Source organism: Ischnura elegans, chromosome 9, assembly GCF_921293095.1.
Source record: "Ischnura elegans chromosome 9, ioIscEleg1.1, whole genome shotgun sequence".
Lineage (NCBI taxonomy): Eukaryota > Metazoa > Arthropoda > Insecta > Odonata > Coenagrionidae > Ischnura > Ischnura elegans.
Window position 1 is genome coordinate 109,667,075 of NC_060254.1, and position 24,814 is coordinate 109,691,888.

The 24,814-nt window shown below is 40.8% G+C and overlaps 1 protein-coding gene across 13 annotated transcripts in view; it reads right to left on the reverse strand.

Annotated features, from left to right (window-relative positions):
• Positions 1-24,814, reverse strand: part of LOC124165240 (CLIP-associating protein 1-A) — a 383,777-nt gene that overhangs the window by 215,273 nt on the left and 143,690 nt on the right. For all 13 annotated transcript variants that reach the window (XM_046542552.1, XM_046542559.1, XM_046542558.1 and 10 more), the window contains exon 6: positions 22,417-22,502. In XM_046542552.1, coding sequence (XP_046398508.1) covers positions 22,417-22,502 — 86 coding nt within the window. The remainder of the gene's footprint in view (positions 1-22,416; positions 22,503-24,814) is intronic.

Below are 24,814 nucleotides of genomic sequence, written 5' to 3' on the forward strand. Positions count from 1 at the left end.
ATTTAGTTATTCTGATTTAAAATTACGCGGAAAGCAGGAAGGCATGATCCAGAATATGCGACCAAGGTAATCCATTACTATCGGTCGTAACATCCACTTTAATATCCTGCGAATTCCATTAAGAGCAGCACTGTTGAGAAATAATAACAGTAGTAACGTCGCCTGCACGTTTTAAAAGAAAGTGTAAATTATTATCAATTACGACGACTTCCAGCATCATACGTACTAAAAATTAAGACAACATGATTATTTAGGGAAGAATATCACCATTGTGTGACGATGCTTGAGGTGGTAGGTCTTCTACTTCGAAACGCTCCATAAGATTTTGGCAGGAAACTTATGTTTCCATAACAGGTTCGTCGCAAACTTCGGACCTTTGCTTCGTCGGCATAAATCACTCACCCGTGAACTCAGATAAAGGCACAAAAAAGAAACAAGTAATACATCCATAGTCACTGCGAAGGAAACACTTCCGTCGCAGCACTTTTTCGCGCCCTGACCACGTCGGAAAAAAACATTCAGCGACCGTTCTTTCGGCTTTAAAAGCATGAGAAAACAGTTCCCACTTTCTTTCACCGACGACCGGCCCATGTCTAAGATCAAACGCTTAGACAAACCATAAATTGCTCTAGCCTCCTGGCGAGTGACCGCAGAATTCTCGACATCCATCATTTCCCTGTGTACGCACTAACTATTAAGAGCGCTTGAAGAGGATCACGGAGGAGGTGGCCAGAATGGGATTCCACGAGGTATGAAAGCGGGTTCTTGCAAAAAAAGGAACAAAAAGATCATTCGGCCCGACCTAGTATTTACAGTCAAATCAGATCTCATTTTCACGCCCAGGGCTTTGAAGCCAAATAACCTCATTTTTTCTCATCCATTGCTTATCTATGAAAGATAACTTTTCCATACAAGGAAAACCAAGCTTTTTCGCAATTAAATAAAAATATCCATGATGAGATTCCAATTAAGGAAATGCTTTAAAGGCTGGTTAGTGGTACTTTCAACGATGCGGCACTGCGTTATGCGAAAATAATTCAACTTAAATTTCAACATAATTAGAACTATACAAACCCAGGTCTCAAAATGTTAAACATTTATTTTCAGGTCTTCGCAGCTGCGTGTATCTATTGATTAGGCTGGGCAAAGCAAAACATGGAGGAGGACGGAACTTTTATCGAGAAACATGATTTACTTTGGAAACTAGGCACTTTTTTGTTTTCAAACATAGAAGCGCCGGTATTATTCAGAAGCACATGAGTTCAGTCATGCAGATAAGCTCAAGCCTTCAACAACCAACGTGATTCAAGACAAATATGCGTTTTTTTTCTTCTTAAACCTGGGAAGTCATATGAATCCGTTCAAGAAAATACAATTCATGAATCGTAAGCTATGGCTGCAGTCAAACCATCATCAGTAGTTATAATGAGTTTCTTTAATGATCCATAATCGTTGACTACTCTGAGACTCGGCAAAAGAAAATTTGCGCCCCAAATTTCAGAAGTACCGCCGAAGCCTGTGAAGCCTATTAAGCGTTAATAAGCCAGAAAATCCGATTTATGGTAGTGGGCTGGTATGGAGACATGCCAATTTTTAACAGCAACATTTTCACCTTTCGACCCTTAATGAATGAAATAAGAAGTGCCCAGAGGCTCGCTTGCCAGCGATCACTTTGGATTAGAAAAATGGCGAACCTGCGCTTCAAAAATTCCCAGAATAAGAGCCCTACACTGATAACGCATGTACTACAAGGTGAAATACACTCATCAAAAATACATTCTTGATCAAATAACACGAAACTTATATTATAATTCCGGGATAACTGTTTCAATTGCGAGTGTCGGTAGTAGTTTAAAAAACAGAAATGCCATCGTTTCTGCGACCTCCATAGCGTCACATAAATCGCAAAGAAAACGGTTGACCATCAAAGTTTTGGTTTAGATCACGCTTTTAAACAACTAAACCCAGCGGAGGATGCTGATTGACGAAAAGCATCACGCGTGATTCGCATCGTGATATAAATTCGCGACGCGGAGGTTGAATAACGAGCTTTGGAATTCGCATGGGACGACGGAGTTGAAGATCCGGCACGAAAGGCGATAGAGCAACCTCAACGCTGAAGTTTAAAAATCGTGCTTCGAAACTCTGGGACCCTCGTAAGCAATTTCATCCACGGAACGACGTGAGCGGCATCGCCGGAACGCGCATGACTTACAAAGAACCTGAGAAGGACACAAGGCGGTTCATTAAAAACAGACACGAGCGGACATAAAGTGCGGCTTAACTATTAGGACAACTGAGATGGGAACCTTTGGCGACTTGAAGGCTACACGCAAGGCTCAAGTTACCACAAAAATTCACCTCTTGACAGTTTCACGCCAAGAAATGGCGATAAAATAATAAGATGAAAACGGATTCTGTCCAACGGTTCGGGTCAATAGTTCTCCCGTGGAATCGGAGGAGACCGAACAAGGAAATCGGTGTCTTTAAAGACGGGTAGAGAAGGAAATGGTCATTTGTGGATGAAGGAAACTCCGCAAGGTTTCACACTACTGATACATGGGGAAAATATTTTCAGATGCAACATTTTCATCTACTCACTCATTTAATAATTATAATTTGGACATTTTAACATCAACACACAGTTTTACTCTATGTTTGGTCTCAAGTCCCTTCTGCATCGGGAAGTTTACTTAAAATCTGTTTCAAGATTTATAACGAATATACATACAAACAAACAAAAAGCGATTTTATAAAATCGTAATGAAAATGCTGCCGCCTTCGCATAATAAAACTGGAAATCGATGAGAATCCCCACCGCTTCTAGGCAAAACCATATCATTCGCAGAACGTGCACCGTTTCGGTGGACCAGGGGAAGAGGGATGAGGCTCGTCGTAAAATTAAAACGCGTGACAAGAGAGCGAGGCGAGTCCTTGGGCCAGCACGGGAGGGGGCGCTGGCAGAGGAGGAAGGTACGAGGTCAAATGCGAAGAGGACCAACAACACATCGCACGCACTATCATCACGGGCCCAACCACGACAGACCTGCGAATTTACGTCCACCCTCCGAACGGGGAATGCTTGTTGGAGTTTACGAGACGTGGAAAAGATGAAAACAGTCGATCATTAGGATCACGCTTTCGGATTTAGAAGTGCGCGCCGATAGTGAAAATTCGATGATGGGGCGTAGTTAATGCGGCGAGAGGCGCCAGCTGGCGTCCACGGTCATGGCGGCCACACGCGATTAAAAATCGAATTTAGAGAAAAAAGGATGTTAAAACTAAGACTAAATATAGGGCACATAAGTACTGATTGTGAATATTTTCAGGGGAGTCACGATATTATTTTCAGCAGACTCGGCGTCGGCAGCACGGAGTTGATTAGTTTTGGATATCGACGGCACCCACGTGGAATCGAATTTCGTCTGCGTTCTCATCATGACGATTTTATTAATGCCGAAGCTTCTAGCAAGCGAGATCAAAATTAGATGATAACGTTGGAAGCACGAATTGTCAACGCCAATGTCACCCGTTTCTCGCTTTTTATCATTAAGTTAACAATTAACGTAAATTTATAAATACTTTAAAAACACATCTGATTAAGGAAATGCACAAAAGAGGAAGATTCTAAGGACATAGGTCAAATGATTGAGGTAACTTCTTCGAAGGATTTATGCGTACGTGATGCATTTGTGCATTATTCATATATATAAGTGGACATAAAAGGTCAAAGAGGCATGTTTTCACTTCTTCAAAATACGAAATTCCTGTGCTTCTGCCAAAGAGGTAAGTGATTGCTAGATAAAACATAAATTCATTTAGGATCAGTACATCAAATCATTTCCTCCTATCCGATTTCAACACTAAAGCGTTCCTCGTTATATTTGTTCCTTAGGTTAGGACAATCCTACCCGTGCTTATGCATGCGGCGTCTCGTGCACAGCGATTTCCAATTATATAATAACACTTAAGCATAAATTAAAAAAAAAACGAAATCGCCACCACACCGAATAAGGTCTTCTGTCTCCATTGGAACAGACTCCAACATTCCTTTCTTCTGAAGTGGTCCTCTTCATAACATTTGAAGAGATATTTACCGAATGCGTTACGATTTATTCTGCTAAGCACAGGACCGAAGGCGAGTAGCTGGCTCTCACGGCTAACTGCGGAGAGTATCGGCTCGCAGTGTAATGACTCTGTTATCGCCGTATCTTTATGCTCATGGTGGAAACATCGAACGCTGTAAGAGCCGTGCTCATCAATTTGGAAAAGCTCATCCTCGCTGAGCACGAAGAATGAGCTTAATCAACTTTCTAAGGGCAATTCCCGAGGAAGAGAAGAGGCTACGGGAAGAAAACAAACACGTTCGAAAGAAAGGGAAAGCTTAATTTGGAAATAAAAATACACGGGCCATAATTCAACGGAGAACGAATAGCTTGGCTGACTCTCCCATTTCATCAGCCTAAAAGGTGAAGGTAGGCGCAGGTGCGTCTTAACGATCTTCTTTCGAGAGGAGCGACGCGATCACAGTAGCCGGTGGTGTCGTAAAATGTGCCGGCCGCGCCATGATCACGGGTTCGAACACACTTGGAGAGTGGTCTCGTCTAAGTCACCAAGCTAACATATCACCGAAGGTGCCAAGCCACTATCTGAGCAGGCAGCGCACCCAAAATCAGAGAACCATGACCACCCCACGACACCATATAAATAAAAAGGGATGTGGTATGTTTAGAGGAACGACGTTGAGCAAGGCCGTAGCGCGAGGGGAGGCCAAGGGGTCAATCGCCCCCACGAATTCTTGGGAAAATAAAGGGTTCGATGCCCCTCCAAGCAAGCCTCCCCAAAACACATTTTCCCCTCCAAAAGCACCACCGAAAATTTTCTATGGTGCCCTGATGTTTAATAAGCTATTTCATATTAAGAACTCCATACGGGCATCGCCTGCTCCCAACTTTTCAAAGTGTGTTTCCACCTCCAAAGACAGCCGAAATCCTGACATAGTTGAAAACCTTTAAATTCCTCCAAATATTTCCAATGCTTTAGAATCATAATTCTTGGAGTTGGAGCACATTTAGAGCATTACTTCGACACAGATTTCAAGGCGACCGTGTATTGGAAAATATTCGGTCAAGGGAAAAGTAATATAAACGGATAGTTTTACACTACGAGCAAAAAAATATAAAAGTTACCATCACAACATATACGGAGGAACTGTTAAAAATGCTTTCATCCTTATTACAGTAACAAGCTTCTGCCAAAAGCAGTATGGAAGGAAAGCATCTGCGGCAAGAACATCAAAGTTTAGCGAATGAAAAAAAATTCATATCCACTTGACCACGTAATCACTTCCTCGCACTCCAGATAAGGGTTACGAGAAAGTGAGCGAAGAGGCTTTCTTTATCGAAGCCGCAGAACGACGGCCTGCCTGCAATGTCTTCAGAATTTCTTTCCCGCCTCAAGGCGAGCACTCGCTCGCCATCATTCTCACCTTTCAAGTCGTCTCAAAATACGATCGAATGGTAAACATTTTGTGCCAGGCGCAATAAAGAAAATCCGCAGAAAATCCACCGAGCTACCGGCAGTATTCAAGTAAGACGTATCTTCGCGTGCTCGAGCGGCCAATAACCTGAGATAAAAAGATTTGAAAAATGGGCGTCATAAAATGCCACAAACGAAACCTTATCTTAGAAACTCAAAAGTGCCGAATTCCTTACCTCAAAAAATTGAGTCAAAGGCATGGGGAATGCCGGCAGAGCACTATAGTTAACAACCCAATTTAAAATCTGTAACAACAAGAGATATCACAGCGGCAGTGCAGTAAAAAATCCGAGGCAAACACCGAAATCCCCTCGGTATCTAATATTTATGAAAATGGAAGAGATTAAGCAAAGAAAATCCTTAAGACTTGACTTCATTAAAAACCTGATAATTATTCTCTTTCGCGAGAATTAAATTTAACGCAAATAAAATTCGAATTGAAATAAACGAAATTAAAAAAAAAACAATCGTCGGACTTAAATAATCATAGCCATCATTTCAGTAAGATGATCTCGGATTTAGACACTTCAATACGGGTCTCACGCGTGGAGCCGTTTATTACTCTTTCTCATACCATTAGGTATCGAAATGATGTCCAAGGACACGAACGAGAAATACGAAGCTAGTGAATGAGAAAACATCAAACGCAATAAGATAAAGAAAGGGCAATTCCTAGTCTCGCATCAATCCCACGTTTCACATAACTACACATACGCGATTCAGAAAAAAATCTGATTGAATTGAAAGTATTTTTATTTATTTTTATTTTATTCTTAAACCACCGGATACAGCTCTCATTGGCCATTTTATACCGGGGTATTCAACAAATTTAACAAGTTAACGTACACGAACAACCATGCCCTGGATCGGCTGAACCTACCCAGGCGGGACTCGAACCCGCGACCCCTTGTTTGGTAGGCGAGGACGTTACCCCGCCGCCACCGAGGCCGGCGAATTAATCATTATTATCAATAATGAGAGAAAACCAAACACGATGCAATTTTCCGAGATCCAAACTTAAAATCCACACACTCGTATAGATAAGTCATTTTAATTTTAGATTTAGGTTGGGTACTGGTTTTACCAATACAAGAATAAATTTGAATAAAACCACAAGATGAAATACGATACGTCTACAGCCGGACTTCTCTTACGGGAAAATGACATCCAAAATTGGCTAATGTGTACAATAATAAAAGCCAAACCGATACAGTAAAATCAGCTGAAATAGGATAGTACAACGGTACAAAAATCTTTTCGAGAGACAGAACCAGTCTATGGCAAGTTATATAAATTAAGAAAAAGGTCAAAGATATGATATTTTTTAGAGACACTAGTAATAAGCAACGACTGAATTATTAAAAATTGACAGTATGATGAAATAGACTAGACGTCATAATCGCGTGTGGGCACAATCAGAACTAGAATGAGGAAAGAATGTCTAAACAAGGGGAAAACTTCCTTTGCTTCAACCACAGAGGAAGATGTAGATTACTCCGAAACACCAAATAGTGCCAATTGGGGGTAAAATAAAATCAAGTATTTCATTCCCTAGGAAGTAATTCAGGCAAGAAAAAAAGAATGAGGAAATTCTTATGCTCCGCATTCGAGGGAAATTTTTAGATAACGACTGATAAAACGCGGAAACTGAGTTCTACACGGCCAATAGTGTAAGCAGGATGGCCGCTCACACGCAGAACGCTATAGATGGCGACTACAGACGACACGCTCCGCGTGTGCATCGGGATTCCATCACGGAGAAGCCACCGAAATTCCTCCCACGACACCCATTACGACCCGGCGATATTAAAAATAGCATATCATACGACAATAACCGCGCACTTACGGCCTGACTCAAAGCTACCACGCATGTGCTTGAGATTCAGCCGACGGCCACTTCTCGAGTCACGAGGTGTCACTTCTTTCATCTGCAGTGGTACTAGACGCCACAGGGGCTCGACGTATCGCGACTCGAAAATCTCGCGACCGAGCGACCAGCGAATTCCGCCCGTGGGAAGAATAACTCCGAACACCTTGGCCATCGGCAATTGACGACTGAGATGAGCGATAGCGAAGTGGCACTTCGCGGACGCACTTGAATGAATACTCAAAAGAGGCACACCTAGAATCCTAGCCCGCTCCCACAATCGTCACCGGACGCTGCTCACGTATCCGTCGCACACGGCGACTGCTGATAGGCATGAGGCGCAGATCTTGGATGGACTCGACTGAACCACACTGAGTACAGAAAAACCTATGATTGTTCAAGCGCTGTCAAAAAATTGTGACGGGAGACTACCGTAACTACACAGAAATAAATGTAGTAGATACCTATTTTGCTTCATTTCATGCCGGCCTACAAAGATGATCGTGCGCAAGTGCTTGATGTGAATCGCAATAAAAATACTCGTCCACTTTTTCCAAACAAACACGTAATACTACGAATTATGACGAAAAGAATGAACCCCTAACCCGTTCTGTTCGAAAATCTATGTCTCATTAAATCAATAATATAAGCATTTACAATAGAACAGTTTTCCATGATTGCAATGATATGACTTCCAGCTTGCTCGCTGCCACTTAGAGACTTAACCACACTGGAAATTACTTATAAAATCTATCATGATCCAGCCTTATCAAATTAAAAATATACTCTCTAATTTTATAATTTCTTAAATGCATAAATTATATTTTTGCACTGATACAAGTACATCCGAAGAGTAATGCCGAGGCTTCTGGATACTCGGCCATTCCAAGGAGGACGAAAATGGATGATGATACAAGAGATTGGGAAACCCCACCGCGAGGAACAAGACGGATAAGTAGTCACGCCCGAAGACAATGGGGATGGCGGACGCGACGTGGGAACATGAATGGGACACGAGAGCACAGGTAAGGCGGATTCGCGATTGGCCGTGGCGGGCGGACGAAGGCGAAAGGGGTCGGTGGGCGCGGAGGCCATCGGACATTCCGCGGGAAGAAGCCCGGGCTGACATCATCCGGATTACGCCACAGAGGGTGAGGTGCGATCACAACGGCACGTCCGGCTCCTCCGTGCCACCAACCACGAGGACGTGGGTGATAAGGGATGGGAGCAATACTGCGCCATCAGCGACAGAAACAGTGACACTCGAATGGGAGGGAGGCAGAGGGACAACCGAGGGCCCTGACCGTCCCGCAGAAGCTTCGTTTGCGCTTCGCTGGCTTTTGAATCGGTATTGAAATAAGTACATGCAATTTTCCGCGATTATTAAATTTATAACGACCTTTGTTTCAATATCACTACATCATATTTAAGGCAAAAATGTTGTTTGTACCTTGTACATACATATTTTCAATATATTATGTCATACCGAATATATATTTCCATTAAAAGCCCTATTTTTTTATTTCTCCATGAACATCGAATCTCTTTACCGTCGGCGACTCGAGTAGCAACTTTTTTTTAAATATTTAAATGCGCGATGGGAGATAGCACAGTCAGTGATTGATGGAGAATCCTTTCCTGTAACATTACTTGTTTCCCGGCAACTCCTAGGCACCATGGACTCCGAGAAGGTGTGTGTAAAGAGACGGGAGCAATACCACGCCAGCGGCGACCATAAGAGTGATACGCGGATCGGAGGGAATGCTTCACATCGCCATTCATCCATCCACATCAACGCACTGTCGTAAGGGGGCGGCATGTAGCCATGGAGGAGGCTTCAGTATTTGGAGAACATAATATAAGGGGGTTAATGCGAGAATTAATAACCTACTCGTCATGTTCACGAACGTTTAAAAGTGTACTCAATTACCTGAACTTCATCGACTGACGGCCAGAAAAAAAGGATTGCTTTGCTGTCATTTTTGGAATTTATATTTGAAAATACACTATTAAGCAGAGGCTCTTTCATTCACAGGCGTCCTTCTTTTTTTTATTCTCCATAACTAGGAATATAATAAGAAAATATAGGATGAGGTAAAAGTTTTGGAGAGCAACAGGAATAATAGGGTGGTTTCCTATTATTTTTTTATTGCCTAAATCGAAAGATTATTACTCCTTGAGTACATATTTCACGCTTTTAGATTTTTAAATGACGATATCTATTTTTCGCGATTAAATGAAAAGTGAAAATTTTCACACGCGCGAAAACGCGACGGCCAAGTATGAATGCTGGGAAAACTCCGTGTGACGTCGTTCTGGTTCCCGCTGCCGCGAAGTGAGGTGACCTTGGGGAGAGGCTTTGAGTGCTGATACGACGCAGGATGCTAGCAGGTAGCAGAGTACCCTGCTAGCTGGTAGCGTTTGGCTTAAATAAGGATTATTAATACCTTATAAAACGAAGAAAACTTTCCAACCTTTTTTTCCGAGCCAGTTTTAATAGGTGATTATTAAGACATGTTTCCCTGAGCTCTGTGCCTCATGCATGCATTGGTAATCTCAGATGATGTAAAACTCCTATCTACTCGTATAGAAACTAGGTCCATGTGACGTCACGTGGAGTGGCATCGCATGGGCGCCAAACTGGCCTTTTTCAAATGAGGATAAAATTGACCATTCCCATTCGCCTAAACTGGTATTTCTAAAACCAAATAATTTGTATATTAGGAATACACTAATGGTGGGTAACGAATTGCAATCAATGCCTTCCGTTTTCTTTGATTAAGGAAACTACCCTATAGCCGTTGTCAGTGGTATTTCAGCCTCGCGTCGGGATCCAAAGGTTTACCAACATTTTAACTGCACGCAGGGCCAATTACCAACCTTCCCACAAGTACGAGAAACGCTAATACAATTGATCATATTCTCTTTCATCTGAGACTGAGATGATTTGAATAACAAACTACTTTTACCCAGCACCAACTACACACCTCAACGACGCCAATCAGATAATCTTCCACGAGGATGAAAGGGAGTTGAGTAAAGGCAGCGAGGACTGCATTCGAGCGCTCCGAGGTGGAATCGCGAGTGAAATTCTCATCTGACATATCGCCTCAATTGCTTCGATTATGAAGTTTGCGGACGAGCAGGCGGGAGACAAATGGACACAAAACTGCTTCTTAGAAATTATTCAAATTAGCCCGTCGAACATAAATCGCTCTTTCAAAGCGAAGGAGATTGGACGGCCAAGAATGACGCCATTCGATTTCTCTGGTTAATTTCGAGGAAATGGCCAATATTTAATCACAATTATGATGATAGCTTGCGTCAAAGAGCTCAACAGGAGAATAAAACCGAAGACGACGGTGGATTTAACGTACCCCACCCAAACTGACGCACGTAACGGATGCTGTTTATGGATGAAGCCTATTGGCATTCGGAGGGGAGAGATCCCCTTTAATTTGCTATTATCCAACGAGCACACGCCTGAAAGAAAAAAATTAAAAAATACAACAGAAATTCCGCTACACTATACGTCTTCCTCCATTACCTGCGAAAAAAACATAAGGCGTCCGTAAAAAGTGACAATTTCCCTTGGTTAAAGATATATTCTTAAATTTTACGGATCCTAAATAATTTACGCCAAACAAAAAAATGTAAAAAAAACACTCAGGGAGTTTGACAATTTACATTTTACATTAATATTTAATTGCCAAATCACAACAAAATAAAATAAATTCTTCGAAAGTTTCGCTTCCACGCAAGGCAGTGAATGGTATATGATACTGACCGAATATTATCCCGACCAGGAAACATGCATGAATGAATTAGATGTCTCTCTATGCTCACTTATGGCAGTCACTTCTTTAAGGAAAGAGCTACATTAATTCCAATATGAAACTCGCTTATAGGCATTTGATAAGGCCAATTATAATAATTTTCCTCGATAAAAAACATAAATGATTCTAAAAACTCTACTCAGCAGGTATATTAACAAAACCAAGGCCATAAGTGTTAAGAATCAGGGATAACATAATATTTCACACTGACGTGAAGAAATGAAAACTTAATAAAAATCTATATATATAAAAGAAAGTCGAAAATCGTGTTAGTTAGAACACTTATAACTCGAGAACGGCTGCACCGATTTCAATGAGATTTGGTTCTTTGGATTCGTCACAGGCGGAGTTAACATATAGGCCATTAAAAAAAGGATAATTTCACAAAAAAAATTCATCTCTTTCCTATGGACATGCATTTAGGAGTTATAGTGGGGATGGTACGGTTTTATCGATTCCGCATTTTTCCACCGATCTTCGCCAAATTTAGGATTTATTACTTATTTAACATTATAAACAATCTTAGGCATGGAAAAAAGCTGTAGCATAATTATTTAATTGTGATAAATATGGTACATATCTTGATTAGGAAGTGGTTACTTTTACGAGGAGGCAGCCATCTTGTTTGACGAAAGACGATCGAAAACAAATGATAGTAGTAGGTAGTGGCAGGGAATGAGAGGGAAATTTGGATATTTTAATCAGCGTTAAACAAGGTAACGGGCCTGTGGAGTGAAACAGGGGTGCTGGGGTGGGACGGAACTCAGGCGGGGATGAACAATCATGAGGGGAAATCTTCCGGTGCAGGCCACTCCTACGAAAAGTCATTCTGGAAACCATTGATGAAACGATTGATAAATCACTTTCTGGGCACATGTACGGGCTGGTCAACTAGAAAAAAATATCCTTCGAGCTGGTCCAGTTGGTAAAGTGGGTAAATCACTTTCTGGGCACATGTACGGGCTGGTCAACTAGAAAAAAATATCCTTCGAGCTGGTCCAGTTGATGAAGTGGGTAAATCACTTTCCGGGCACATGTACGAGTGGGTCAACTAGAAAAAAATATCCTTCGAGCTGGTCCAGTTGGTAAAGTGGGTAAATCACTTTCCGGGCACATGTACGAGTTGGTCAACTAGAAAAAAATATCCTTCGAGCTGGTCCAGTTGGTAGGGTGGGAGGTAGAAGTGGGTAAAATGTGCTTACCTTTCAGTGTTTACATTACTTTGATTTTCTTCTATTTTACAAGTAATTTTATATTGCTGAACTCCATCGTTCTAAGTTCAATCAAAGTTTGAACAGCCTCGCCGATCGTCTTTTGTCAAACAAGATGGCTGCCTCCTCGTAAAAGTAACCACTTCCTAATCAAGATATGTACCATATTTATAACAATTAAATAATTATGCTACAGCTTTTTTCCATGCCTAAGATTGTTTATAATGTTAAATAAGTAATAAATCCTAAATTTGGCGAAGATCGGTGGAAAAATGCGGAATCGATAAAACCGTACCGTAGCCGTTATAGTAACACAACAATTGATAAGTCGGTTAAAACTACAAATTAAATAATTTGTTTTGTTTTTACCACTTTAATAACTGAATTTAGTAACAATATAACATTTTAATTACTAAATATATTCAAAATATTAATTAAATTGAAATTACATTTTTTAAATTTAATTCGAGCTGATTGTAAGCCCAGCCCCTTACTCTGAGGCCCAGCCCAGCTCGAGTTGACACTTCACTACCGTGTTTGTAAACAAATCTCCAAGCAATTGTTGACAAACGGTAATGTCCGTGTTCCTGACGAGGAATCGAGTAGTTTGCTCATCAACAAAGAGTTCCAGAATATGATTGATCACCAAAAGAATCAAAGATGGTTGATTTAGCGAGCAAGAACGAAGATGTGGATGACTAAAACGAGGTAAATTCAAATAGTTCGTACTCTGCATGAATTCAAATCTTTTAAATGTGTAACAAACGAAGACGAAATCACCAACTATCTATCTGAATATTTTAAGTCCTTGGACGTACCTGGCTTACCAAGGCACGATTTACAGAAAAATGTAGTTTCTGTGCTCATGATCTTTCGAAGCCTAAACCAACCATAACTATCCAACGGAACGTGTTTGATCATTAAAAAAATTGGTGATGAATGTGATTCACGCAACTTTACTCAAAGGAAAATTCAAAGGTTAGGAAGTCCTCATTCCGTAGATTCCATGATCTCAACTCATATGCCCTTTTGAGCTAAAACGTATTCAATTTACAATTCGTGTTGCATTCGTGATAACGATTAAAAAATCGCATGGTCATTCTTTCAGTTTTTGTGTTGTTTGTGCTCATGTGCTAATGAAAACCCATGATTTTCTCATGGTCAATTTAGCGTGCTATGTTCACGAGTCGATAAACCATCCTCTGTATTTCATCCTTCGCTTCAAGTGCGTAGCTAGGATAGGGGGTTTTGGGCGCAGCTAATACCACGGGTCTGTAGGGTATAGAAAACTCGCTAAGGTAAGCGGTAAGTGTGGGGGCACTTCCCTCAGACATTTTTTGAGATAAATGGTTCAAAATAGTGGGTTTTGCGGCTGTGTGAATAGTTAAATATGTTTTGTTTGTTAGTCATCCGTCCCCCTAATATTAATAACAAAATCTTTCATAAAAAATTCTCTAAGCTCTTGGGGGGGGGGGGTTATCCCCCAAAACCTCCCATCGCTGCGTCACTGCTTTGCTTCGCTATATTTATTTAGCTTCATCCGCTTCATCTTGGGCCTGATAACAAAACAAAAACTGTTGTTTCTCAGAAGGTGCTTGACGCAAGACATTAAACCCGAATGTGTAGGGCTCACCGTGGTGCGTTTACGCATGCAGTACGTTTACGCAGTGCATTTTTTCCAAACAGAGATACTAAAACTGGCGCGCCTTGAGTCATTTAGTGCGAATGCTGCTTCATAGGGGCTTTTCTTGCACGATTTTGAGCATCAGTCAAGCGTCGGTCTGGGGTCGTGTCAACCTGCCCCCTGAATGGGCCAAGTGTATGCAACAGACTTGGACCTAAAAACATTTTTTTACAGCTAATAACGCAAATAGCCAACAACTGAATGCGTATAATTTTTATTTCATGAACTGCTTTATTAAACCACAATGCCCAAAATTTCTTAAGCTAAAACGTAAGAAAATTTGTTGAAAAAAATCCGCGTAAACGTGCTCCGATTCACCCTGTGTAGATTCAATAAATAAAATGTCTTTCTGACAAGCAATTTTGGTACTCATTTACGTAGTTTTATTGAATTTGTACCCTTATTTTATTATAATAAATTAAACATGATTAAAAACGATACAGCCGCTCCTGATTTATAAATGGTGTAAGTAAACTGTAAGTTCATTGATTGTTAGGCGGTACGAAGTTCGCCGGGTCAGCTAGTATCAATATAAAAAAGACTTGAGTTATACTGTATGCGACTAACATGATAATTAATGATACCTTAAGGCTGATTAGAGAATGTATGATCGGAAACAATGCATACATAATTCATCGGGAACAAATCACGCAGCCGCGGCGGATGGAGAAGTGAGTTAATGTTAAGTCATCGAAACACTCCCTAATTATTCATGGCGCGGATGACATCACTGAGGAAGGGGTTAAAATAGAGGATTGACCTTACGGCCCACGCATATATCCACCGGGATAACAATGAATACGGGCAAAAATAAGCGTTAAAATTGATTGCACGACGGAAACACGCGTGGAAGGGTAGCGGCGATCGATCAACACTCAAGGACATCACAATCAACGTTGGGAACGTGAGGAGGAAAAAAATAATACGAGGGTAATTTTTATGTTAGTTCCGGATTAACGTAGCAAACCATAACTGTATCGAAATTTGAATTTCCTTAAGATTCTGGGTTTTATTCCGCAAAAGTATAAGCGATTGACGACAACGACATGGCTTTCCATGCTGCATTAATATATTTCTGGCGTTAAAGACGTCTGAAAGGCCCGTCGACTGACCCAAAATCAGATTTCGAGTTTCATAACTGAGGAGGTAAATTAACTACTATATCGCTATGATTATTTATAAAGATATTGATCGTTAAATCGTGCTACGTAGAAATAGTTCATGTACCAAGATTTTCTAGTAATTGGCCGTAATTTTCCACGAAATAAAATTTTCTTCGATTAGAAATTTAATGACTGTCGCCGGATACAAACATCGAAACCCGAATCAAGGTATACTTATCTTTGTTTGGGGAAAATTTCGCGCAATTTTAACTTCCAAACGGACGAATTCCACTTCATCTCCCAAGAATCTTCGCATTTTATAAGAGGCGAGTGACGATGTTTTTTCATGACAACTTTCCCAGTTTTTCTCATGCCTACTGAAAAAAGGGTGACTAAAAAATCCCTCAAATACGGACAATAATTAACGCAATAATTAATTAAAATGCCGTATTATGATATTACGTGCGACCAACTAAGGATGGCATGGGTAATAATATACGCTGCAACGCGAAGAGGATGAATGGGTCGTACTCAAGCAAACTCACATTTTCTTCACACGGCATTACGAATACCATTATCCAGGGTCAGGTGGATGGGTGATATCTAAACATTCAGTGCGTCCGTTTCGACCACCGTCTTGAAACCGACAGCTGGATTATGAGAGAAACTGGTGCTCATTAGTGGGTACGGCCACGCGGTCGCGTCGACGTGTGAAATTCTCATATCAAGCCACGGAGTCAGTTCCTTTCTTGAGCCTTCAATGGCTTCCCATAAATATATGGCACTGAGAAATAACAAAGGTTCACCCAGACAAGAAATAGAGATCTCATTTGAAGAAAGAGATTGCAGCTCTTCGCTCTCAATTACGGCAATTTCCAACGGCATTATTTCGCAGTAATGAAGGTTCTCGGCTTTTTATAACGGTTATAAGATTATGAAACAGCGACGTTTCTAGGGTCCTGTATTGTATCTTAATGATAAAGAGGTTAGCAGCACCCTCACCGAGGATAACGGACAAAACCCTGGAAATATCGGAGATTAACATAGTGAAATGAAAGTTGAAACATGGAAATTTCACGAACATTTACTTAACAACTTAAGTTTCGACAAATAAAGTTTTCATTTGATTCATGCTAAAAAGTAATCATTAGTTAGTACTAGCTTAAGAGAAGTTCTCTCATGTAGGCACCTTATAATGGCTTCAGAAGCTGAAACCTAGCTAGGATGGATAAAAAATGAATATTATCAAAATCAATAATGGTAGCTAATTTCACTTCACTCTGTTTATTATACTCCACAGTTTCGCCCGACAACTAGACAGTACCTAATAAGACGTACTTTGACGAAATAAAAAGGATTTTAGGTTTCCCAGACCATCGAATGCAGGGAAAGTTACCTGGTTTCCTATTTAGCAAATATGTTAAGCGAAATTGGGGAGTAAAATAATTTCTAACAGCTATGAAACCTAATCTTAATGGCTCGTTAGCAATAGGATAACATTGGAAAAATCCCTAAGCTTTATATACATAATTGGACGAGGAAAATGCACTTAAAAAATTACCATATCACTTATACAGGGAAGAAGCTTTTTTTCAGATTTATTTGCCACCTTCCATCGGCCTTCCTGACGACACAATTCAGGAGCATAATGCATATAATACAAACTGGGTGGCGGGGATTGCAGCTTCCTAGTTCTCAAACTAACATAAGAGAACGCTCTCTCACACACACTGGGACGCATGGCCTCCTTGCTTCCACTCCAAGAACCTCGAAATGGTTCCGGTATGCCTCGGGAGAAAAATACAAGGCCTGTAATGATCGCTCTTACCGAGGTGGTCCAATTGCTTAAAAAACGTGTAATTTCCCGAGAGAAAGGGAGCGAGGTGGAGGAAAAAAGTAACACGAACGCGGGAGAAGTGACCACCCTCATTCCCTCCCTCGCGTGAGTTGCCCGGAGTGAAGAATTCCGCGGTATGCAAGCACAGGAACTGGAGAGGTCTTTCTTTCTTTGTCTCACACGAACGGAATAAGGTTAAGTTTACATGGAGGACTTTGAGAATGCCATGACACACACCGAATCCTCTACGATCCACAACTAGGCATCTTCCTTTTAATTCTATCTATGATTACTTTTACCACCCCCTTTAATTAAAATTCCTTCCCTGGAGCATTCTAATCTATTCTTCCCTGCTTAAATACCTATTTTGAGTCCTCTTTTCGTCTGGAAACTTACGACTTATGGGAAGGGCTGAGAGAGAAAGTACGCCAAGCTGCTTTCCTTTGCAATTTGATGAATGAAACATTAAAAGATTTAGGAAGTCTTCACGTATTCTTGAAAGTCATTGAAAATTTGAAAACAATGTTGACACAATTACACGATAAAAGCCGACACATTTCTTTTTAAGGTGTCCCTCCACTTTTTAAGGTGTCCCCGTGCCTTCCTCCGCTTCATCACAATGGCATCTAAGGTCTTCAGTGATTGGATGACTTTTTAGCGGTGAGACCATGGTCCTCTATCCCCTCCGCATCTTCCCTAGCATTTTCCCCTCTCTTCGCCCACCATTTAGCGCACTTCCACGTTTCATTTCCTCTCCTTCCAGATCACGTTCTCCAGTCTGCCCCACCCAGGGGTTCAAACATCCTTAAACCCTCCTTCCCACACAACTGCCCATTCCCAGTACCTAGCAGGAGAAAAGCACTACCATCTCCCTAATAAAAAACTATTTGCTACTAAAAAAGGTAGGAAATGATTAAAAAGGAAACCATATGGAATTAATTCAGCGGAATTATTGTCGACTACATTTAAAGCACTCAATATAAAAACGCTACGTTATTTTCCATGGATGACCAAGAGCAGTGTAAAAATTAAGATTTGATACTTAAATTCGCAAAACAGAAAACCATTATCAAGAAAATACGGGAAATTAATAAATTCAACAATGTCAGCTTGACTTGCACCATAATTTCGAGTTGAAATTTTTTAAACATTATTTTCGAGTAAACAATTCGAAATAACATTGAACAGCCCGGTATACGGGTATTTGATCAAAAAATCAACGACGCCAAATGCGAATGCTTACAGATATCTAGATGTAGACATCTGCCGAATATCACTATCGCACATTTTACTCAGAAAAATAATACGAAACAAAAACTATCTTTTAATAGAAATGGCTCGACATTCAGTTCCTGGGCTGGGAGGGAGTAAAAGTAAAGCACAAATGATTAAGGACACTTAGTCCACAGATTTTGACACACTTCCGTTCCCGAGCGACTAAGATAGCCAATTAAAAATCATCTCCCACCACACAATTGCTGAGTCTCCTAATCGGTAGCAGCCTCATCAAGAAACACGACAATCATAAACGTAGATATTCATTGACCAACATCCATCTGCAGAGAACCTTACTCTCCGTTCCCAGTAGCTGGGGCTTGTCATCACTGAAAGACGTGTTTTTTTTAACACCGCAAACTCAAAGGTGGGATTTCTCAGCCGCCGTTCCCACTCGCGAGAGCAGAGAGACCCTTTAACAAGAGCATAATTTACTGATCCGACCGCAGTGAGGACGGGCGACGTAATTAGCGGGAAACGCAAATACGGACACCACTCAGCCCCACTCCACAACTCGACAACTCCAGCCGACGGATACAAACATATACAAACCTTCCTCCCCCTCCCCCACAACGCTGGATGCGTGGTGAGTCATCTCATTGGGACGCTAAATGTTGAAATATACGACTCGAAGAGGAGGAGGAGGAGGCAATAAAAAAAACGGGGGAAAAACAACACAATAGGTGCGGCACGGATAGGCGCGTCGTTGCGGTTTAGGATCGCGGAATAGATGAAAAAAAAGCACATCACCTGCGGAGATGACAGGCCGTGAGGGTGTGGGATGGGAGTGTAGAGTAGCCTGTGGGGAGGAGGAGGATGCGGACGAGCGGGAGTGGAAGCGTGAGCATGGGCGAGAGAGTTGTGGGATGACGCAGGCAACGGACGGAGGGAAGGGAGGGAGGTTGGCACGTCGAGGGCACGCTCGCAACGGAGCCACAAACCACACTCAAATATTCTCGGAAATGGAACGAACCACGGCACTCTACCCAATGAAATGATCACGAAGCAACAAGTGCTGCATTGGATCCCAGATAAACCCCCCGTCACTGGGTATCATTGAAAACGCCTCATTACACATAAACCCGAGCAGATATCTATAAGAGGCAGAACGAAACACAGATTCATTACAGAACTTTAAGTGATAAAATATTCCTGGAAAAATAGAGTCACAATAAACCCAATTTTAGAACGATGCAATAAAATCGAATGCATGGATATACATGTGGATGTTGCAGACCTGGGTTGAAACTAGGGGCGTACACAAATAAGGGTGGGATTCCTCGAAAATACGAAAATGTTTAGCGTTTAAGATCCCTCCTTCTAGCGATATTGTGAACCTTCATTTCCATATACTATACAGTATTATCCTATTCATTAATTTTTTTCAATTGCACTTTTATTTTAAACATAAAATACCATGGGGTGTTCTTCTATCAAATTATTTAACCTAACCTTACACTGATCTTGACCCTTCCAAAAGTATAACCTATACATGCTACTATTTGTCACATTATAATTTAAAAAAATGATAATGACACTACTCCATTTCGGGAACGCTTGATTTTCTTTTTAAATCACGCTCGGATCATCGCACTTGTTTAAAAGCAACGAACAAACGAGGCTCGTAAATCACCGACCCACCATGGTAACACCAGCGTCCCTAAATAGCTCCAGGGTATATGTGCCGATATATGGAGAGGATTCTAGTGAAAACACCCCCTCTTGTGGATCGCCGACCCCTCACACACATCAGTTTGAATCTCTCTTTCCTGAAATTCAATCAGCAGAATGCCCCGGAGACTTGAGCGAGCGAGGGGTGGGGGGAGAGGTTTTCTGAAGCGGCAAAACGCACCAATTAGCATATTTTACGGTTTGCGGCACGCGGGGGCCCCCATTTCGAGAGCCCCCGGTTAAAAAGGCCGCCGAGCGAAGACTTGCGAAAGGTGGCGAGGAGGAACTACGCTCTCTGGTGGAGGGCAACGGGGGCGGCTGTCAGAGGGGGGAAGAATGCATTTCGCCTCCCCCCCTCAATGTGACATCTGGTGATAAAGTTATCTACAACCCCAAATCCCTATCAATTAAATTATTCGATAGATGGTATGGAGGGATAATATACGAGCATAAACATCTTCCTTATTCGGCCGTTCTCTTAAAAGCACAAAATAAGTGAGAACCGAGAAAGTCACCGTCCACCTTTCACGAGTCGTTGTCTAATGGATTAAAGCCGTCGATTTTTGGCCGCCAATAGCTCGAGAAGTAGGCGCCCCAGAGCGAGAAACGGAAACATACGGGTATTTTTTAAAACTCAATTACAAGCGACAATACGAAAAATTCAGGTGACTGGGTGAATTCTTCCGTCAATTTTTCTCGGGAACTACAAAACACAACTGTATTATAAAATGAGGAAAGAGCTTAAAATTGGCATGCATGGTGAACTCCCAGAGTAACTGAAATGCTATCACTAGTTAAATATAAAATTTACCACTCAGTGGTCAGAAAGTGTAAATATGGATGTTATTCGCAATGATAAAATCGTACTTCCGGATCAGGACGGTTTCTTCGCTGAAAATTTCATCCATTGCAAACATAATGATTATATTTTAACCATAAAACCAACATGATTGCACAAATTAACGCAGCAAAACGGGGACACATGTTTCGACAGTATGTACTATTTTCCAGGATATGAGGGCCTGATATTGGCGAGAGGTACGGAAAATTCGGAGACATCGCAATTACGCGCGGAGTCGTACAGAGATACGTTGTATTTCAAAACACGAGGAGGAACGATTTCCAGTAAGCAACGTCTGAGACGCCGAATGTCGACACTAAAATGCTCTTCTAGTTTCCATATGCATCCTAGATTTAAGGCTGACTTCAGGCGAGATATTCGGCGTTGAAATGCTTTATTAAAGCGCTCAGATCAACCGACGGTGAAAAGGCGGGGCAGTTAAGTTAAGCGGGAGAAAAGCAAGCGATCCATGGGAGGGACATGATTACACGTCTTACCGAGGAGCAGTGAAAGGAATGCCCACACACTGCCATCGACTCTCAATGAAAACGATTATGTGCGGTATAATTTGGTGGAGATTGGCGCTCATTTGGCAGAGTGAAAAAAAGCAACGCTGGAATTCTGCCGAGCGCTTTGCACACAGCTTGACGCCAACCTATTTGCTCTGAAGAATTAACTCTCTCAGAGGATTCATTATTCTTACAAACATCTTCAGAGATGGCAAAAACACTTGTAATACTTTTTTTGACTCATACTATTTGAAATACAAAAATGGTACACAACCCTAGAGAATTAATGCATCAAGATAAATATGAAGTGAAAGCTAAGGAGTTGAATGAAACCTACAATATATTTTTTCAAAACAAAATTGAAGCCTCGAACCAGTTCACTCACTTATGCAGAGCCTCAAAGAGGACGTGCAATTTAGAAGTCCATTCTCTATTGAAAATAGTTATTTTATAAGCGCTCCCAGTGAAGTAGGCTACATATATGAGAAAACACCAGGAAAAATATAACTGAGATCAAGGACTAACGATGCAATTTCAAAATTCACTAGAGCTCAAAAAAGGGCCTCTCTCACCATGATGAATGAATAAAAATAAAGAAAAAAATCTTAAAACTAAATCAACCACCAACATGAGAGGAGAGACATCAATTTAGGTTTTTTAACTGTTATATTGAGAAAAAGTTATCTTGCATGCATGCACTAGTATGAGTGAAGCATACTAATCCAGAGAGCCCAGTTCCCACGTGTAGTCAGTAATTGCCTAGGACCCAAAAACTTACAAAAATAAAGTTATTTTTTCAAACACCGATCTTAGAGCATGCCTATCAACATGGTGTTGACCTTCTGCTAACGGTGGAGCACCTTGGTCCAAATCACCACTAACTTTTTCAATAAATGGTGAATTGTCACCTATGAAAACCAAAGTATTATTTCTGCCACTTAAAAAGAATTAAAAAAAATCTACACCTTTGAGTAGCTGTCCTTGATCACAAGAAAATGTGCTATGCAGGCTGCAATAAGAAGATAAAAGTTTTCAGTTACTCACCAGTAAGATGTGCCTCGGTGGTAGCAGATTCCAGCAAATCTCCGCTTTCCTTCAGCTCATCAAATTTCGCCATTAAAGCTTGCATCCTAAATAAAAATAATACATCAGTCAGAATTGATCATTGAAAACTTATGAGGTTAAATAATTTGAATGTTCCATTTCCAAGAGTGCAATTAATCAACAGAACATCTAAGATACCTTAAAATTTGAGTATAATTAATCTACCAATTGTCTTGCTCTTGGCTGTTTCTCACAATGGAATATTTTTTTGCTACATATCACGAAAAAACTGAAAGCTAACAAATTCCACCAAAGTAACCCATAGTCACATTTGTCTTGGAAAGTACTAGCAAAGCTTAATGCAGATGCACAACTACTGACTGTGCTAGCTAACACTAGGTTATCTTTCTTATCTTACTTTCAGAATAAAGGTTCTTGACTAGATATGAGGTCTGCTCAATAAAACATCAAACTTTTGAGTATGGACTCCAATGTGGACTCAATACATTGAATGCAGCTGAGGAGCGTCATTGAAGTTAATTTCAACGTCACTTTGAAGAATTATTATTAGAGCACCGATTGCGCCCAATCATCTGTGCTTTTTTGTGCCTCAGACACAAACTTGGATGAAGGCAGAGAGGAGGTGGAGCAGTGACCGTAATAACCATTTCCTTTGAGAACTTGGAAGTAGTCAACAAAGTAGGGCTTGAGATAAGAAACTGGTTGAGGGGGACACTATGAATGCAGCTGGTGAGCACCACTGACCATGCCAGCAGGGAAACTTTGACAAGACTCGGCTTGGATGCTGCATTCATTAGGCCACTGTCATCTCTATGACCCAACGTGGAAGCATATTTCACACACCCTTCAAGTTTCATCTCACAACACCAATTACCATGCGTGACAGCAGCTACACAGACAACATCAAGCCATTGGAGAAGAGCAGGGAAGGGTAGGCGGAGAGAATCCCAACATTGCCTTCATTCTTATTTTAATGAAAGTGCCACCGGGGTGCCAATGGCTTAGTATGCTATCAAACAGATGGAGAGCTAGCCTTGAAATGCCCTCTCCTTAGAAAGCAAAAAGGGTTTAGGATTACTTTCAACAATGTCTAGCACCACTGTATCACAGCCAACACACTGCCCTAATCCTCGTACTTAATATGTCAACTTAATAAACCTTAAAATATTTTAATTTTGTTTGTTTTTATCAATTAATAAACCTTGCACATAAACTTTTCCGTCCGGTTTAACTTCTAGGAATTATTTGGAGCTTAACAGTGATCCCTGCTTACACTTTTCCTCAGGAAGAAATAAACAAAATCAATAGTCAAGAGTCGTCTTTATATACAAGCAAGGAGTTCCTTCACTCAATCAACTGTGAATAAGTCGTCAAAGCTCTAAATGTGCTCCAGCATTGAGCAGCAAAGGCAAATGTTTCCAATACCTTTCACAACCTCTTAGATCCGATAATGCTAGAATGTAACACCCATTAATTAGCACCATACTCTTCAGCAAAAATTTTCACTAGATTACTCCATAAAAAATGTAACAACCGAAATTTACACTTTGATGGAGTTGTAGTATCATTTCAATTCATTGCTGAATAATGACATATCAATGAATTGTATCGCTTTTGGCAAGACGTGGATCTAATGATGGGCACTTCAGAGAAGAGTCACGACAGCTTCCATTGCTGCACTCCCAATTTCCAGGGTCAGCACATCATGTTTCACATACAACTTGCATGAATTTATATAGGAGAAAATACAAGTTAACCCCCTTCCACTTCAATTTATTTTCTGAAAAGTGATTATTAAACATCGGTAACACATCTATTGCTACTCGTATAAAATCGTTTTATTCCTTCCAATGTATCATATTTCATGAAATATGAGTTCTTTATGTACATTATGGATTTTTTTTTAATTGATTAACTTCCAAAATATTTATATTGTTCTCTTAATTGGTGCTAAAATTGTGAAAATCTGATGACAGGCTACATTTTTCATTGTGCGATTTGGCATCGGAAGTGTATGACGTTCTAGACTTGTCATTTCAGCACAGGGGGTAAAGAGTATATAGGTATTTTAATGCACAGAAAATTCATAGCATGAAGAATTTTGCTTAGTGGACCGTATGAAACAAAGATCATCACCCTAGATATAAGTTATACATGGAGGGAAAAACAACATTTCAAATTAATCCCATACTTTTAAATGCCATGTAAAACGGATACATTGAACTGAGCAAAACAGAATTCACAGAAGCACCCCTCAATGGGAGAATAACTTCATTGGGAGCGTTCAAAACCAGGGTAAATCGAGTTCATCGTACAAGCAAAAAAATCCCAGTAAAAGGGTAAAAGCTATGAAAGAGTAATAATCTTATCCCTTCGT